Source organism: Vitis riparia, chromosome 7, assembly GCF_004353265.1.
Source record: "Vitis riparia cultivar Riparia Gloire de Montpellier isolate 1030 chromosome 7, EGFV_Vit.rip_1.0, whole genome shotgun sequence".
In the NCBI taxonomy this organism is placed as follows: domain Eukaryota; kingdom Viridiplantae; phylum Streptophyta; class Magnoliopsida; order Vitales; family Vitaceae; genus Vitis; species Vitis riparia.
In genome coordinates, this window is record NC_048437.1 from 13,032,065 (window position 1) to 13,051,379 (window position 19,315).

The 19,315-nt window shown below is 38.5% G+C and overlaps 1 protein-coding gene across 1 annotated transcript in view; it reads left to right on the forward strand.

The window, feature by feature from the left end:
- LOC117918484 (ubiquinone biosynthesis O-methyltransferase, mitochondrial) overlaps positions 1-19,315 on the forward strand; it is an 81,203-nt gene that overhangs the window by 38,069 nt on the left and 23,819 nt on the right. Inside the window, 1 exon segment of the mRNA XM_034835181.1 lies at positions 3,726-3,774. Coding sequence (XP_034691072.1) covers positions 3,726-3,774 — 49 coding nt within the window.

Consider the following 19,315-nt stretch of genomic DNA (forward strand, 5'->3'; position numbering starts at 1 on the left):
CTTACAAGAGAAGAAGGGCTCAAAACTAAAGATACCCTGACCCAAGACTAAAGATTACATACAAAATAATATTTCAGTCTTTGAAGTGAAAGCTCCTCATTCCCAAAAGGTAAAAAATTCCTTTCCTTCCAGACTAACCAAAAAATACATAAGGGGGTCATTTGCCAAGCCTTCTTACGACCTTTCCCCACAAACGCTCCATGCCACCCAAGAAGAGTTTCCTTCACTGTACACGATAGAGTCCAAGTCACACCAAAGAGGGAGAAAAGAAGATTCCACAAGACCCGCATCTTAACACAATGAAGTAAAAGGTGATCCACCCTTTCTACTTCAGAAAGGCATAGAAAACACCTGTTTGCCAAAGAGAACCCCCTCCTTTGAAGTTGTTCCAAAGTTAAGACTTTACCGTAGGAAGCCTCCGAAGCAAAGAATGCTACCTTAGGAGGCACTCTCACCCTCCAAATACTATCACTAGGGAACAAAAAAGAACCTCCAAGCTCCAGAATAGAATAAAGAGACTTGACTAAGAAAGCGCCACACTTTGATGTTGTCTAGAACACTCTATCTTCCTCCTCCCTTTGCACCCGGAAGGCTTGGATCTTATGCAAAAAAAGCTCCACCACCTTGATCTCCCAATCATTAAACGCCCTTGCGAAAAGAGAGGTCCAACCATCCCCATCACCAATGGGATTCCAAACATCCGATACCCAAGCATTCTTAGACAAAGAGATGGAGAATAAAGAGGGGAAGGACTCACAAAGTGGCTCATCTCCATACCACTTGTCCTTCCAGAATCTCATTATTTGCCCACTACCCACTTGGTAGGCCAACCTACCATTTAAAAACAACCACTCATTCCTAATTGCTTTCCAAAGCCCAACACTGTTTCTCCCACTTACTTCCCGAGTGCGCCATCCCCCCTCCTCTTCACCATACTTGTGACTGATGACTCACCTCCAAAAAGCCTCTCTTTCATTGGCATACCGCCAATTCCACTTACATAAGAGAGCGTTATTCATCAGAGCTAAATTTCTCACACCCAACCCACCTTTCTTTTTATCCAAGCAAATCAAGTTCCATCTAACAAGGTGTGACTTTTGGGCGAGAGTTCCCCCACCCCACAGAAAATCCCTCTGAATCTTCTCCAATCTCAGCCTCGCTTTTCTTGGCAAGTAGAAGAGAGACATAAAGTATATAGGCATGCTAGACAGAGTGCTTTGGATTAGAGTGAGCCTCCCTCCTTTTGAAATATACTGTCTCTTCCACATAGCAAGCCTTCTACGAAAACGCTCTTCAACACCATCCCACACAACCATTGATTTGAAGGGTGCCCCCAAAGGCAAACCTAGATAACAGGAAGGGGGCCCACCCACTTTACAACCCAACTCTAAGGCCAAAACCTCTAGATCATGCACCCTACTAGAAATGGGATCATAAGATTTATACTTTTTAAGTTGGGGAATAACCAAGAAACACACATTCAATAAACCTAGTGTCAAGTTTGGAACAGTGTTGTTTTTAAACATGAGCAAATATCATACACCTAAAGACTTCTAATGGGAGAGAGTTAATAATTCTAGTTTGGGGCAAATATTTTAAGAATAAATGCAATGGGGTTTGAAATTTCAAAATCCTAGTAGGCATTCTATTTATCAAGTAAGAAGCCTTAAGGGCAGCCTCACTCCAAAGGTACTTAGGAACTCCCATGGCAAACCTAATAGCCCTAGCCACTTTTAATAAGTGTCTATTTTTACACTCAATAATTCCATTTTGTTTTGGTGTGCCAATACACGAGGATGATGAATAATGCTTTGCTCTTTTAAGGAAGGGCCAAGAATGGTATTGAAATTGGGTTTGGAAATGAGTTTTAACCATATTATGAAATTCTTTGAAAGTTCTCTTGACCTCAGATTTTTCTCTCCTTAAATACACCCAATGTATCCTAGTACGATCATCTATGAATGTGATAAACCATCTAGTACCTATTAAATTTGTTACCCTCAAAGGTCTCCATATATCACTATGAACAAGAGCAAAAGGCTTGGATTCCTTGTAAGGTTGCAATTGAAAAGAAACATCATGATGTTTAGACAATTGGCAACTTTCACATTGAAAAAAATGATAGATTTTCTTCTTCAACAAAGAAGGGAACAATTGTTTCAAATATTGAAAACTTGGATGACCTATATAGTGCCTTAACTTTATTTGCTTTTCTATAGAAAAAGAAACTTCACTACTACTTGCAGTTTGAACTTATCCACTCTCAAGGGAATCCTTATTAAAATAGTAGGTCCATCAACCTCTCTCGCATTGTCAATCATCATCTTCAAATGCATGTCCTCAAATTTACAACATGAATGTGAGAATTTTGCAATGCAATTGGAATCCTTAGTTAGTTTACCAACAGACTAAAGGTTGCATGTAAGATTTGGAACATGAAGGACTGGTTTTGGAGTAAGATTCTTAGAAAGAAATATAGAACCTTTCCTTGTAACTGGAGAAAAGGTACCATCTACAATCCTAATCTTTAAATTTCCAAAACATGGAGTGTAGTGTGAGAAAAGCTGAAATTGACTAGTCATATGATCTGAAGCACCTGAATGAATAAACCAAGGTGTTAAAAAATAAATAAATAAATAAATAAATAAAATAAAATAAAAACTGAACTTAGAGCTCTAGGAAGAATACCTTTATAGGCTAAAGTACAGGGATTTTGAGAGTACTAATTCATCAACTTGTACAAGTGTTCAAGTTGCTCTTTGCTAAACATTGATGGCTCAATACTACCTTGAGTTTCTGTTAGTGTTTGCTTTCCTTGGGTTCTTTCTGCAGGTTTTCTCCTTTTTCCAATTTGATCTTTTTCCATGTAGCTTCCAATATGTTTCCCTAATATTCCTTGTTTTGTTGCAGAAATTGCACTATCTTCCTTTTTCATCAAACTTCTTCCTTTAGCTAAGGGTTGTTGTTCCAACTTCGGTTGATAGGACTTTCATAGTAGAAACACTGAGAGCAGAATTTTCAGATTAGGTTACCAAAAAACCATCTTAGGATTTGTAATTTAGTTCATAGGCTTCAGGTCAAATCTTATCATATTTGAATCTTGGGTCTAGATCACAATTGTGTAGAATCTTGTGATCTTCTGTTTCAAATGGTAGTATTTACCGCAAAATTTGCACAATGTCAAATCCCATACCTTGGGTATAAGTCTAGTATCATTACCTAAATTGAGTTATTAAAAAAATTTTTACTACCTCAAATTTTAAATTTTTTGAAAGTAATTTTTAAGGTTATAAGGTAAGTCTATATTTTTTTAATATATAAATAGAACTTTCTATTTTTCAAAACAAAAAGCAGGAAATGTATCCAAACGAAGCCTTATTTATTTTTTAAATGTTTGTTTGAAATCAAAGGTATCATTCTTGAACTTCTTATGGATTTTCCCCTATTTGTTCCTGATTACTTCTTGAATTCCTGCTTATTCCTAGTGCCAAAAGTTAAGAGTGTTCCAGTTTTTCCATCATATGTGTTGAAGTTCCAGCAGTGCTACCATTTTAATACATGAAACTGTTATTAAACAATATTATTTTAGATGACAAGTTTAGTGTTAGCTTTAATCTATTAGTTAATACTATTCATCGATTATGTTTGGAGTTTATGATGGTGTTTTTTTTGTTTTCCTTCTTTTTGGGGGTTGGAATATTTATAAATTCTGCTGACTTGAACAGGAGTCAGGTCCAGAAACTGCAAATATCGAATATTGTTGTACAACTGCTGGTACATGCCAACCTTGTTTGTCTTTTATGTGGGTTGAACTATCTTTTCAATAACTGTCTCACTCCTATTAGTTATTCTAATTATGCATTTTCTACTTGTTTGTAAGAATTTTGTGTTATTCAGAATGGATGATTACATCCATGCTGGATATCATTTGTTTCACATTGGGATGCCTTCTGATACAATAGAAACTATAGATTGCTCAAAGTTTGTAGATGGCTAGACAAATATGTCATTCTTCTTTTGCTATCACTCTAATTCTTGGGACAACACCCTTAGGTGCTCTTGCATGATTTCCAACTAAAGCTAGGCAAATTCCTTCTTCCTTGAAATGTTAAAATTTTATGTTGAATTATTCTTTGTATTCAAAGCCTAACTTGTTATGGCATTATTATTTTCTCACAACATGTGTTGCTTTTCCCTTTTCCATTTAGGCTTATGTTACAAGTGTTTGAATTTGGGTGCAAGTATAGGGTGCACATATATGTCTTCATTGTTCTAAGCCAATTGCCAAGCAACGAAGCTGATTTCAGGCACACCAGTACCCAAAACTCCCTTGTGGGAAGGAGCCTAGTTCTATTTTGTTTGAGAAACCAAAAAAGGATTTAATTAATAATTTTCTGTTCTTTGTTGTCCTCTAATTTAACTTATTTGAACAATCTAGGTTGGAACCAATGATGAAAATATCAACAATTGATAGAATATTGGTGGTTGGATTTTATAGCAATATCGAAAATATCAGACAAAAATTCCAGAAAAAATATGTGAGATGGAATTGATCTTAAATCATAAAAATGTTGGAAAAAAATTATAAAAAATGATCAAAGAAGTAATTTTAAGAAAACAATATATGTATGATAAATTTGTAATGTTGGACAATAATAGGCAATACTTGAAGACACATTTAATACTAAAATAATGATTTATTTAATTTGAATGTATTTAAGGATATAACAGAAATGGTGCACACACCCTCACAATTTTTTTATTTAAAAATATTTCTAATTTTATTTATAAGTTTATGTTTGTTATGTATTTAATTACTATACAAAAGATATACAAAAGAAATTGTTAAGAAGATTCTCATGATGGTCTTTATATTCTCAATGCGGAGTTTAATGGAATTTGAAAATAAGATACCCAAAAGTTATTTATTTAGTAAATTTTTATTTTTAATATTTGTGGGCATTAAATTTGGTTTAGGAGATAAACTGGTATATATATATATATATATTTTTTTTTGCACTAATATAATGAAACTGAAAAGTGGCTTGCTAGTAAAGGTTTTATCTCCTTCCAGCTAGAGACTAGGTTCAACTTCCTCTGCCCTCATTTTTAAACAGCCTTTGATAGCTAGGCGATTTCTTTCAAGTGAGGCACTTAATCGAGATAGAATCATGGATAAGGAGATATATATTGGTTGGTTGAAATTCCTCCCCTGTTTTGCTATCGAGCTGGCTGAAATCCAAAATTTTGGCTGATATTTCACCGAAAATTTCTGATTCTTTAATCATTGGTTGGAACCTAAGAATGGATAAGTTAAAAAGAATCTTCAACTCTCTATCTCCCTCTCTAGAAGAAAGGGGACCATTGACTGTTTCTATATTTTCTCCCAAAAATCAACTACCTAGACTTCTCTATGAGAATTAATACCAAACAAAGATGAAAAGAGTCCTTCAAAGGGCAATTGCCAGACCTTGTATCAAACCAGAATTTTTTCATAGTACCATAATCAATTACAACATGCAAGATTCAAAATCATCCCAACCTCTTCTAATTACTTTCCTTGGATCTTCTCGTTTGTTTATATTGTTGGCCTAAAAATAAGATCATGATAATACGCCTAACATAAACATGCTTATTTTCATCATTTTATTGAGTTAGAATGTTTTTCTTTCCTACAGTCTCAAGTCTTAGGAATCTTGAAGGTAAGGAAATTGTTGACCTACTGTGTTCTTCCATTCTTTGGAAATGGTTTATTCATTTCCTTGGGCTTTGATGAGCATTGTTAGATTTTGGATAAAAGAGGCATCTTCACTTCCAGCTCTTTCTTTAAGTTGTTTTCCATTGGTAATAACATGACCACTTCCCATTTGGTTAAACTTATTTGGAAAACAAACACCTCCTCAAAACTCAAGGTCTTAGCATGAATAACGGCCCACAAGGAGGTCAATAGAAATGATTTGCTTCAAATTGGGGAAGCCTTATAAAGCTGTTATTCTTGATAGTTATGTGGTGGCATGGTTAGTGGGGAATTGATTGAAATTTTACTTATCTGTTACTCTTTGTGCTTATGAGTTGTTGCAAAGAGAAACTTTTCTCATTGACTAATATTCTTTAGGTTGCCTGTCTTGATATTTGCAGCATGCTGATCCCATGGGGTAAGAAGTAGGGTGCTAAGGAGAGGATTTGGGTTTTTTGGTTGGAGTACAATTCAAGGATTTTAAGAATAGGTTTGGTTCCATATAGGGTGATTTCCTTTACCAGGGAGTTCCTGGATATTCCATTAAGTCTCGTATCTTTGGATGGGAAAGCTACTTGCATGAATAACCAAAGTAGAAAGGAAAATATCTACCCTTGGTCTCCTCTGCCTCACAGTTTTTGCAATTTCTATTTTAATTGTAGGGCTGATGGAGACAAGTGGCAGCCACCTTTAAAAGTTTATCAAAGGCGCAAAAGAATGGGCTCCAAGGCCCAAACTTTAATTTGGCACTCTTTGAATGATAATGAGCTTACTTGGGATCTTATATAATTCAATATGGGTTCAGCCTAGATGTACTTTCCAAAAATCAAATCATGGGCCTTGTGAATGGTTATAAGTTACTATTCTCAGTCATTGATATTATCATTTTCAAGAGTCTTTAATGTGGTCTAGTAGTCAGTCCAAGTTTTTGTTATTTTCAAGTTATGTTACTACGATGTGACTAGTTCCAAGGATATAAATGATGGAATGTCAAACAACTTCGTCATACAATGTGAATATGAGGCATTATGTAAAATCCCAAAATTATTCCCAAAATACCTTAATTATGACCACCTTTTTGTCAAAAAAAAAAAAAAGAAAGAAAGAAAGAGAGAAAGAAAAAGGAAAAATAAATGTGAACTTATCCACTATTTTTAAATACTTCTTGAGTTACTTTGTGTACCCCAAATCTTAGGAATAATTCCCTAAGACCCCAAGTGTTTTTGAATCATTATGGAATGACAACGTATATACTTAGCTTGTTAGGATGCTTTTATTTATTTATTTATTTTCGTTCAGTTATGGCTATTTTCCCCCTCAAATCCATTCTGGGCCTTTATTTGAATTTTTGTTGTATTTTCTTGAATACCTCTTAGTTCTCAAGTGTTTGGATGGTGAAGTAATTCTTGAGTCTCAATTTGCCACTTGGTATGAAGAATCCAAGTATAGCCTTATTTACTTAAAATGTGTAGATTCTACTAAAGATCTGCCCTTGCACAACCTTAGGTGACCACTTGGATGATAGTCTTGAATGGCAACATATGAATGGGATTTCCTAGAGTTTCTGTTTTCTAGAAATACCAAGAAGTTTCTAGTGATAACTAAAGCAAATTGGTTAACCAAATACTAAAAACTTCGTTGGTGCCATTACCATAGGAAGCTGGGAGTGGAAACTTCTTTTTACAACAGGCGTACGGGGACATATTTGGTAATGAAAATAGGTGTCTTGTTTCTAGAACTTATGGCCTTTCTATAATAAAATAACCAAGTATTGGGTCATGAACCTTTTGTCTTTCTCAAAGAAAATAACCAAGTATTATGACATTCAAAGTCTTGTTGATTCCAAAGAATACCAAGAACCTTTAGAAATAAGAAAAAAGAACGTTGTCTCTTCTAAATAGAATTCTCAAAAGAGATTCTATTAAAAAAAACTAATTTTTATTGTAACTGGTGACAACTAATGTCCTCTAAGCCCAAACTTAAACAAGGTTTTTATGGATTTGATAATCCTAGAAATAATAGGAAAGAAATGTTGTAATAATTAGTCTAGTACCTAAGATAACATGAAAACAAATTAGGAAATCTAAAAAGATAAGACACCTAAAAAATTGGAAACCTAAGAAAAACGGAATCTAAGAAAATAATAATTATTTACAAATTAAAAATGACTCTCTTCATGCAAAGGGCTGCATCACTTTCCCTAGGTTATGACCATGTGGGGCTGGTCTTTTCTTCTCACAGTTATGTAGAAAATGGGTTTTGGGGAGAAATAGGTTGAGTGGATCAAATGGTGTATTTCCACTGCAAGTTTCTCTGTGTTGACATAGAGAAGGCTTCTGACCATGTGGACTGGTCTTTTCTTCTCACAGTTATGCAGAAAATGGGTTTTCTGGAGAAATAGGTTGGGTGGATCAAATGGTGTATTTCCACTGCAAGTTTTTGTGTGTTAGTTAATGGCACCTCTACTAGTCTCTTTCAAAGTTCAAGGGGTTTGAGGCAAGGAGATCCGATATCACCTTATTTATTTGGGATTGCTATGGAGGTGTTTAATTGCCTCCTAAAGAGGGCAATGGATGGAGGTTTTTTGTTGGGCTGCACGGTGAAGAGAAGGAGTGGAGATGGGGTTCAGATATCCCATTTGTTGTTTGCTGATGATACCTTGGTGTTTTGCCAAGCTACCCAAGATCAGATGACCTATCTTAGCTGGTTGCTTATATGGTTTGAGGCTGTGTAGGGGTTAAGAATAAATTTGGAAAAGAGTGAATTAATCCCAGTGAGTAGTGTGGAGAATATTGATGACCTTGCTATGGAATTGGATTGTAGAGCGGGCAGCCTCCCATCCAATTATTTAGGCCTACCTCTGGGTGCACCATTTAAGTCTGTGACAGTTTGGGATGGAGTGGAAGAGTGGTTTCGTAGAAGGTTGGCTATGTGGAAGAGACAATACATTTCCAAAGGAGGGAATTCGAAGTACGTTATCGAATTTACCCATTTATTTGATGTCACTATTGCGCATGCCAAGCTCAGTTAGACAAATACTAGAGCATATTCAAAGGGATTTTCTTTTGGGAGGTGGAAATTTGGAGCGAAAACCTCATTTAGTGAGATGGGAGTTGGTGTGCTTAAGTAAGAAGAAAGGGGGGTTGGGGATCAAGTCTCTTTCCACTCTCAATAAGGCTCTTCTCTGTCAATGGAATTGGTTGTTTGCGAATGAGATAAAGGCTTTGTGGAATCAAGTGATTAGAGGGAAGTATGAGGAAGAAAGAGGAGGGTGGTGTTCTCAGGAAGTGAGAGAGGCTTATGGTGTTGGGTTATGGAAAGGGATAAGGATGGACTAGGACATTATGGGTACTAGGATTTCCTTCTCTGTAGGTAATGGGCAAAGGGTGAGATTTTGGAGGGATAGGTGGCGTGGGGATTCTCCTTTGAGTGTGTCATTCCCAACCTTGTTTGATTTAGCTATTGATAAGGAGGCGTGGGTGGTGGATTTTTGGGCCCCCTTGGTTGAGGGGGGTTGGGGGGGATGGAACCCTTGTTTCTCAAGATCCCTTAATGATTGAGAGGTGGATGAAGTGGAAAGCTTCTTGAGGCGGCTGCATGGGAAGAAAGTGTGCGATGATGTGGAAGACATGGTGTTTTGGACTGAAACAAAGAGTGGGAAATTCTCGGTCAAATCCCTCTGAGCCGGGTAGCCCTTCTTTGTTTCCTTCGAATTGCATTTGGAACGTGTGGGTGCAGCCCAAGATTAGCTTCTTTGCTTGGGAGGCTACGTGGGGCAAAGCTTTAACTTTGCACTTAATTCAAAAAAAGGGTGGGCCTTGGCAAATAGATGCTTTTTGTGCCATGAGGAGGAAGAGACTATAGACCACCTTCCTCTTCACTGTACTAAAACAATGGTCTTGTGGAATTTGTTCTTTACATTGGTTGGGGTGTCTTGGGTGCTACTTCTTCAGTTAGAGAGACTCTCTTTAGTTGGCATGGTTCTTTTGTGGACAAAAAGTGTAAGAAGGTGTGGAGAGCAACTCTTCTATACATCTTTTGGAAGGCGAGAAATATATTGACCTTCAATGATGATGTGCTTTTGATCCAGAGATTCAAATACTTTTTTGTTTTTTCTAGCATTATCTCAATCTTCTGGATCTCCTCAGAACTTTCCTTCAAAGTTCGTGTGGAAGTCTCAAGTTCCTTTCAAAGTGAAGTCCTTTGTCTGGTTAGTGGCACACAAGAAGGTGAATACTAATGACATGTTGCAAGTGAGAAGACCCTACAAGGCCCTTAGTCCTGATATTTGTATCCTGTGCATGAAGCACGGGGAATCAGCAGATCACCTTTTTCTGCATTGTTCCTTGACGATTGGGTTGTGGCACAGGTTATTTCAGTTAGCTAAGATGGATTGGGTTTCTCCAAGGAGCATATATGACATGATGTCCATCAAATTTCAAGGCTTCGGTAATTCTAAGAGAGGGGTAGTCTTGTGGCAAGCTGCGAGCATAGCTCTAATTCGGGTTGTGTGGTGGGAAAGAAACGCAAGGATTTTCGAGGATAAAGCAAGGAATTCAGAGTCCCTTTGGGACTCTATAGCTTTCCTTGCTTCCCTTTGGGCTTTCTGTTCCAAGGCATTTAAGGGGACCCCCCTTAATGTGATTCAGTTGGATTGGATAGCGGTGTGTTCTCCTTAGGGATTGGTCCTTAGTGGGAGTTCGTTTGTTTTTGTGTTTTTTCCTGTATTTTAGTTGTCTTTGGTGGGAGGATTTCTCATCCTTCTTCTTGTACTTCTTTTTATATTAATATATCTTTGTGGCGTTTCCAATCAAAAAAAAATTACCCTCTAACTTTAGTTAGTTTTTTTTATTGGTTGGGCTCTAGTTAAGGTTGTTTTTTGACCCGATTGGGCGCTTATTTTCTTGTTCTTTTCAGATGGTTTAGCGGTGGGTGTATAGGTATTGTATACTTAGGAGTCGCTCTTTTGGCATCTCTTTTCAATAGATTTTTTCTTTACCTATCAAAAAAAAAAATCACTTTCCTTGGGTTAAGAAAAATTTATCCTTTAGGATTGATGATACTTCTATTGACTATTTTGGGTTTTCAGAATTTCTCCTTGTATTGTTTCAATGGAATTACATGAAATATGTGCAAATAGTAGGAGTTTGAAAATAGATAAAAAGGAAAGAACTTATTTTTGGCCTAGGAAATCTCTATTTACAAAAAAAAAAAAAAAAAAAAAAAAAAAAAAAAAACCAAAATAACCAAAAAAAAAAAAAAATCTACTAAACTACTAAGGAAAAAACTTAATTCACTAATATTTTCTAGCTGGTAAATTTTTATACAAATGCATATTTTCCAACACTCCTCAAGCTAATGAATAAATGTTCTTCATTCCTAACTTGCTTGTGCTGTCTTGAAATAAATATGTTATAAGTCCCTTAGTTAATATATCGGCTAATTGGTTTTTTGTGGAAATGTAAGGAGTGCAAACTAGCTCACTATCCAGTATTTCTTTTGATGAAATGATGATGCACTTGTACACGTTTGGTTCAGTCATGTTGAATTGGATTATGAGCTATGCTAATGGTTGACTTATTATCATAAGAGTCCTATGGACCCTTCCCACTTGACCCTAAGGTCAATGGGTATGATTTTTCTCTAAATAAGCTCACATATTCCATTTGCCATGGATCGGAATTTTACTTCTACACTTGATCTTGCTTCTGTGACCACTTTTTATTCTTCAAAGTGGCTAAATTACCTCCTAAGGAGGTGCAATAACTAGAGGTCCATCTTCAAACTATGATTGATCCTACCCAATCAACATATGTATATGCTTCAAGACCGATTCCTTCTTCCTTTCAAAATTGAATACTTCTATTTGGTGTTGATTTTAAAGAACTAAGAATCTTGAAGATTGCTTTTATATGTATCTCCTTGGGAGCATGCATGAATTGACTCACTATACTCACCACATAAGTTATGCATGGTCCATTACATGATAAGTAGGTCAACTTCTCCACTAGTTGTTGATATCTCTCTTGATCTACCTTCATATCTTCTTTTCTTTATCAAGTTTGTGATTTACCTCAATTAGGGTGTTCTCTGGTTTACATCCCAACTTGTTGTTTCCTTGAGGAGATCAAGTGTATATTTTTTACCATAAAATAACTATCCCCTCCTTTGAATGTGCAACGTCAATTTCAAGGAATAATTTAATTTTCCAAGGTCCTTAATTCCGAACACTTTTTTTTTTTTTTTTTTTTGATCAGAAACAAAGAAGATTATATTAATAAAAGAACAAATACATGAGAGAAAAAGAGACAAAAGAAATAAAAAAACCAAGGGAAGGATGAGAGGTCCTTCCTACACAAATACCAAAGAAAACACCCAACAATAGAACTCTAAAAACAAAAGAAACCCCAACAATCTTCAAACTCTTGAAACGCAAACCCCAATCCAATTGAGTTGTAGAATGCTAAGAGGAACTCCTCTAAAAGCTTCAGTACAAGAAGCCCAAAGAGAAGAATAAAACCGGATCAAATCCCAAACCGTCTCTTCCGTTCTCCCTTTATCCTCAAAGATCCTGTTGTTTCTTTCTTGCCACACCATCCAAATCAAAGTAAGGCAAGCAATTTGCCAAAGTGTCTTGCCTCTTAAAGATTTCCCCAAGCCTTTAAAAGAAATAACCAACATGTCTTCAAGGCTCCTTGGAGGGACCCAAATCATACCTACTAGATTAAACAACCTGTGCAAAGTCCAATGGTAACTGGACAATGAAGGAAAAGGTGATCAACCGACTCTCCATTTCCTTTGCAAAGAATGCACCATTGAGGACAAAGGGCTTTGTAGGGTCTTCTCAATTGCAACTTGTCATTAGTGTTTACCTTCCCATGAGCTACTAACCAAGCGAGAGCTTAACCTTTGAAGGGACTTTTGAGCTCCATAAAAACTTGCCGGAAGGAACATATAAAGGACTTGAAACTCTTGACAAGGCATAGAAAAAAGATTTCACTGAAAACGAGCCTGACGAAGACAAAGACCACGCTCTTGAGTCTGATGAAGAAGGGGAAAGAGACACAGAATTTAGGGAGGACATTAATCCCTGAAGGAGATCAATTTCTGAATCCGTTAGATTGCGGCGAAAGTTAAATTCCAAGACAATGGTAAGGAATTGCCAAGAACATTTGAAATAGTGAGGTTTTTCACAGAGATAACTCTGTAGAGATCAACAAATTGAGAACACAAAGTTTGGTTTCCCCACCAAAGATCTTCCAAACCGAATTCTCTCCCCATTGCCCACCACTAGGCGGACAAAAGGGGAGAACTCCTGGAAAACTTGAGCAATAGCCTTCCAAGGACATCTGTGAGACCATCTAACCACCATGTTGGCGTCCCATCCATTAGGATGAGTCCCATATATACTCGCAATTAACTTATGCCAAGACCGCTCCTTCTCTAGGGAACCTCCAAAGCCATTTCCCTAAGAGGGCAATATTTCTCATAGAAGTCTTCCCAAGCCCAAACCTCCCATCTCCTTTGGTCTACTAACAACCTCCCATCTGATTAGGTGATCTTTCTTCCCTTCCCGGCACCAGACAAAGAAATCCCTTTGCATCTTCTCAATTTTGAAGCTATAGATCAGGGATTTTTAAAAAGGGACAGGAAGTAGCTAGGGATGTGAGACAGACAAGACTGAATTAAAGTAATCCTCCCTCCAAAGACAAATAGGCCTTTTTCCACCCATCCAGCCTCCTCGAAATTCTCTCAATCACTGGATCCCAAAGCCTATTGTCTTTGGGTTCCCTCCCAAAGGGAGGCTAAATAAGACAAGGCCACTTTGATACTCTGCACTCCAAACCAAGCCAAACTAGACACATCCTGCCTAGTGTTAATACTGAAATGGAGCTTTTCTCTAAGTTGATTTTTAAACCAGAAACTTGCCCAAACCAAAAGGATAATCTTAAGGTTTTGAAGAAGGTCCAAAGAGGCTTTAGAGAAAAATTGGTATCATCAGCAAACTGTAACAAGGACACTCTAGTCCTATCCTCCATAAGAACCCTCAGTTAACCCAGTTTCCTCAGCTCTAATCATCAACCTACTTAGAAATTGCTACTAGAGTAAAAGGAAAGGAGAAAGAGGATCTCCTGTCTAAACCTCTAGAGCCTTAACCCAACCCTTTGCATTCCCATTAACTAGGATAGCAAACTAGAAGAAGATAAACAGCCCTCATCCAAAATCTCCATTTCGGGCTGAACCCCTTCCTTTGAAGCACATGATCTAAAAAGCCAATCCACATGATCATAGGCCTTCTCAAAATCAATTTTGAAGACAACCCTTCCTCCCTGACTTCTTTTCTCATCCACCACTTCATTGGCTATCAATACAGCATCCAAATTTGTCTCCCTTCCACAAAGGCTCCTTGAGAGCCAAAGATTGTTTCATGAAGAACTTTACGTAAACGCCCTGATAAGACCTTAGTGTTGAAATTTGGCATTCAAAGTTAGGGTTTTTTAATTTAGGAAAGTATTTTAGGAATAAAAAAGGAGAGATCATTTAGATGATTCTGTTTCCTAATTTAGGAGAGAATCAAGCTAGATTGATTTTTTCTTATTCAGTTATTTGTGTATATATATGTGTATGGTGTGTACTATCATTATCAATAAAGGAATTCAGAAATTCTTCATGGTATCAGAGCCAGTTTTCTGAACCCTAATCCTTCTGGCCACTCGTATTCAGGCCATCATTCATTCCGGCCAAATCTCTCTGGCATCTCTCAATCCGACCATCTCTCATTCCGGTCATCAGTCCCTGTTCTCAGAGCCAAGGGAGAAAACGCTTTCCAGTCAGTCGAATCGTCGTCAGATAAACATTCACCGCCGGCGACTTTTCCGGCGAACTTTTCCGGCGACGGTTTTTTTCACACCGCAAGGAGCGTCTGGAGGAGATCTACACTTTTCCCAAAACCGGAGCCAGAAAACCATCCACGTGCCGCCCACGGCGTTTTTCCGGCCGGCGACTGCATCTCACGCGCCGGCGCGTGAGGGCGCGTGAGCCACTTTCCGGCGACGCGCTTCCTACTCCAGCTCGCCTGACGCCGACCAGCCCCTACATACCTATTTCTGCCATCCAAGCCTGCAAGTGCCTCTTTTGGGTTCTTTTTGCTCCGCGAGCCTCCGATCAGTTTTTCCGACGTCTCCGGCTATTTTCCTCAACTCCAATCCCTGCAGTGCCTTGGGAAGTGTTTCTTACCTTTCCGGTCCATGACAAATACGGAATGGCATATCACAAGTATCCAGCGTCACGTCACCAGAATTAGGAGGCAGATCTGAAATTCCAAACCTTGGTGGCAGTGATTCCTCTCCTATTCTCATCACAGGACACAAATTAAATGGCATAATATTTACAGTGGTCACAATCTGTGTTGCTGTTCATTTGCGGTAAAGGAAAGGATGAGTACTCACTGGAGAAGCAGCCATGCCAGAACTACAGAACCGGGTTTCAGGAAGTGGAAGATTGAAAACAGCATGATATGTCATGGCTTATCAATTCCATGAACAATGAATAGGTGAAATTTCTTGCTGTTTAGGACTGCAAAGGACATATGGGATGCAGCCAAGAACTTACTCAAGTTCTGAAAATATTTCAGAACTTTTCAGGTTGAATAGCCCTACTGACTTCCGCAAGGAGAGCAGACAGTTACTCGTATTATAACACTCACAAGGTATTGGCAGCACCTTGACTTATTCGAGACTCACTCATGGAAATGTCCTAATGATGCAGCAACTACAGGAAATTGTGGAATAAAAGGACTGTTCAAGTTTTTCCTAGGACTAACAGGGAATTGGATGATGTTAGAGGCCGAATCATGGGCATTAAACCCCTGCCAAGCCTCAGGGAGGCTTTTCAGAGGTTAGGCGTGAAGAAAGTAGAAGAAAGTGATGATGGGATCCAAAGAGAACCTGCCCAAATTGGATGCTCTGCCCTTGCTGCTCGGTCATTTAATAGTAGTGGTGGAGATCGTCAGAACGGATAGGCCTTGGTGTGATTATTGTAAGAAACTAGGCCATTATAAGGAGACTTGCTGAAGTTCATGGCAAACCGGCTGATTGGAAACCAAAGCCACGGTCTGACAGAGATGGCAGAGCACACGTGGCTGCCAACTCTGAGAGCACATCATTCTCGAGCCGAGTCCATTCACAAAGAGCAGATGGAGATGCTACAGAAACTATTAAGCAAGTTGGCAGTGGAGTACTAGTGTGTCATGCTAATGAGGAGAATGAAGTCATGGATAGTGGACACAGGTGTTCTGATCAATGAAGGAGATGCTACATTCTTCAAATTACAAGCCAAGTAATGGTCATTCATCCGTCCATATTGCTGATGGTTCAAAGTCAAAATTGCCGGACAGGTTCTATAAACTTACTAAAGACTTATATCTTGACTCTGTTCTCCATGTTCCAAACTTGGATTGTAATCTTTTGTCCATTAGCAATTGGCCCGTGATCTCCATGTGTTACTAAATTTATCCAAACTTGTGTGTTTTTCAGGACTTGAAATCGGGGAAGATGATTGGCAGTGCTGAACTGTGTTCGGGCTCTACCTCCTCATGTGGCAATTCTCAACCAAGTCTCTCAAGCAAGTTGCGTACAGTCTCAGAGTATGTTAGAGTCTTTCAATTCTGTGTCAATTCTAAGGTCAATAAAGATAGTGAGATTATAATGTTACACTATCGCTTGGTCATCCTAGCTTGTTACCTTGCAAATTGTTTCCCAATTATTTATCAATAAAAATCAGCATCGTATCACTGTGAAATTTGTCAGTTTGCAAAGCATACTCGAACAGTCTATCCTCAATCCCATACAAACTTCGACTGTTTCTCTCTAGTACATAGTGATGTGTGGGGTCCTCCCGGATAAAAAATATTTATGGCACTCGATGGTTTGTGACATTCGTTGATGATCATACACGGGTAACATGGGTTTTCCTTATGAAAGAAAAGTCAGAGGTCGGGCACATTTTTCAAACTTCCATCTTATGGTTCAAAATCAATTCAATTCCAAATTCAAGTCCTCAAGTCAGATAATGCAAAGGAATACTTTACTAGTAGTCTCAGTACTTATCTTCAAAAATCACGGCATTATCCAATAAGTTCTTGCGTTGAACCCCACACAAAATGGGGTGGCTGAACGCAAGAATAGACATCTCTTGGAGGTGCCCGTGCTTATGTTTTCCTAATGTTCCAAACTATTTCTGGGGGAAGCTATTCTCACAGCTACTTATTTGATTAACCGTATGCCATCCAGAGTGCTTACCTTTCAATCCCACGTCAACTTTTCTTAAAACAATTTCCTCACACCGTGCAGCCTCTTCTGATTTACCACTCAAAGTATTTGGTTGCACGCATTCGTTCATGTGTATCTCAAAATCGTAGCAAATTGCTCCTCGAGCCAATAAGTGCATTTTCCTAGGGTATTCTCCAACCAAAAGGGTACAAATGCTATTCTCCAACCAACAAAAGATTTTACACCACCATGGACGTCTCTTTTTTGACATGTCTTCTTCTATCCCAAATCTCATGTTCAGGGGGAGAGCATGAATGAACATCAAGTTTGGGAGTCTTTCTTGAGGGTGTACCTTCTTTTCACTCAGAGTCACCAAATCTTTCCAAGTCGCGCCCACTGAGTTGTCCACACCTACCGTCATCAGTCCAGCCATCTCCTGTGACCATCCAGTCTCCCATGCCTATTCAACCTATAGCCCACAACTTGCTAATGAGAACTTACAAGTTTACATCAGGAGGAGGAAAGACAGGAATTAGAGCACGGATCACAGTCAACATGTGGCAATATATTGACTCCAATTCAAGTCTTCCTGAAGAGAAATAGGTGAGGATAGGGCTAGAGAGGTGTTAATTCCCAGCATTGATGATTCTACTCTGCGATTCATTGAGAAGGTGTTAGGAGATGTACAGATATCCAATTGGGAATTATGTTACATATGAAGGGCTATCACATCTTACAGAGCATTTGCTACTTCTCTTGATGATACTCAGGTTCCCAACACAATACAGAGGCATTAAAAATTTCAGAATGGAAGAAGGCAGTACAAGATGAGATTGATGCACTTGAGAAGAATGGGACGTGGACTATCACAGATTTGCCAGTTGGGAAGAGGCCGTGGGTGCAAGTGGATTTTCACCATAAATACAAAGCAGATGGATCGGTCGAGAGATTCAAGGCTCGTTTGGTAGCTAGAGGGTTTACACAATCTATGGGATAGACTATCAGGAGACTTTGCTCCTGTTGCAAACTGAACACTATCAGGATTCTTTCTCATTGGCTGTCAATCAAGATTGGTGCTTGCAACAACTGGACATAAAAATGCGTTTCTAAATGGTGACTAGAAGAGGAAGTCTACATGGAATACACCTGGTTTCGAAGGAAGTATGGCAAAGATAGGTTTGCATCTCCAAAAATCTTGTACGACCTTAAACAATCTCCCGAGCCTGGTTGATAGATTCACAAAAGCAGTCCTGAAGCTGGCTACAAACAGGTCAGGCTGATCATACTCTATTTGTCAAGAAGTCTCATGCGGGAAAATGGCCATATTGATAGTCTATGTTGATGATATTATTCTATCTGGGAATGATATGGAGGAATTACAGAATTTGAAGAAGTATTTGTCAGAGGAGTTTGAAGTTAAAGACCTTGGAAATTTGAAATATTTCCTTGGTATGGAAGTGGCTAGATCAAGGAAGGGAATTGTAGTCTCTCAAGAAAATACATATCGATCTTCTTAAGGAGACCGGTATGCTTGGATGCAAACCAATTGATACTCCTATGGATAGTCAGAAGAAACTTGGTATCGAGAAAGAAAGTACACCGGTAGACAGGGGAGATATTAGCGGCTCGTCGGGCGCTTGATTTATCTCTCACACACTCGGCCAGATATGGCTTTGCAGTGAGTACTGTAAGTCAATTCATGCACAGCCACTGAGGAACACATGGAAGCAGTCTACAGGATTCTTAGATATTTAAAATGACACCAGGAAAGGTCTATTCTTCAGAAAGACAGAGAACCGTGAACTGAAGTATACTCAGATGCGGATTGGGCAGGAAACATCATTGACAGGCGGTCACTTCTGGATATTGTTCTTTTGTCTGGGGAATCTTGTTACCTGGAGGAGTAAGAAGCAATCAGTTGTAGCAGAAGTAGTGCGAAGCTGAGTATAGAGCTCTTGCACAGGGAATCTGTGAAGGGATTTGGATAAAAGGGTTCTTAGTGAACTGGGGCAAACGAGTTCATCTCCAATTCTGATGATGTGTGATAATAGGCAGCTATAAGCATAGCAAGAACCCGTGCATCATGACAGGACCAAGCAGTTGAGATGACAGACATTATCACAGAGAAGGTGACTAGTGAGACGGTTAGATGAACTATGTTCCTACAAGCACCAAACCGCAGACATCTCACCAAGCTTTACTAGGCCTAACTTTGAAGACTTAACTTGCAAGCTGGGATTATATGATATATATTCTCAGCTTGAGGGGGAGTGTTGAAATTTGGCATTCAAAGTTAGGGTTTTTTAAT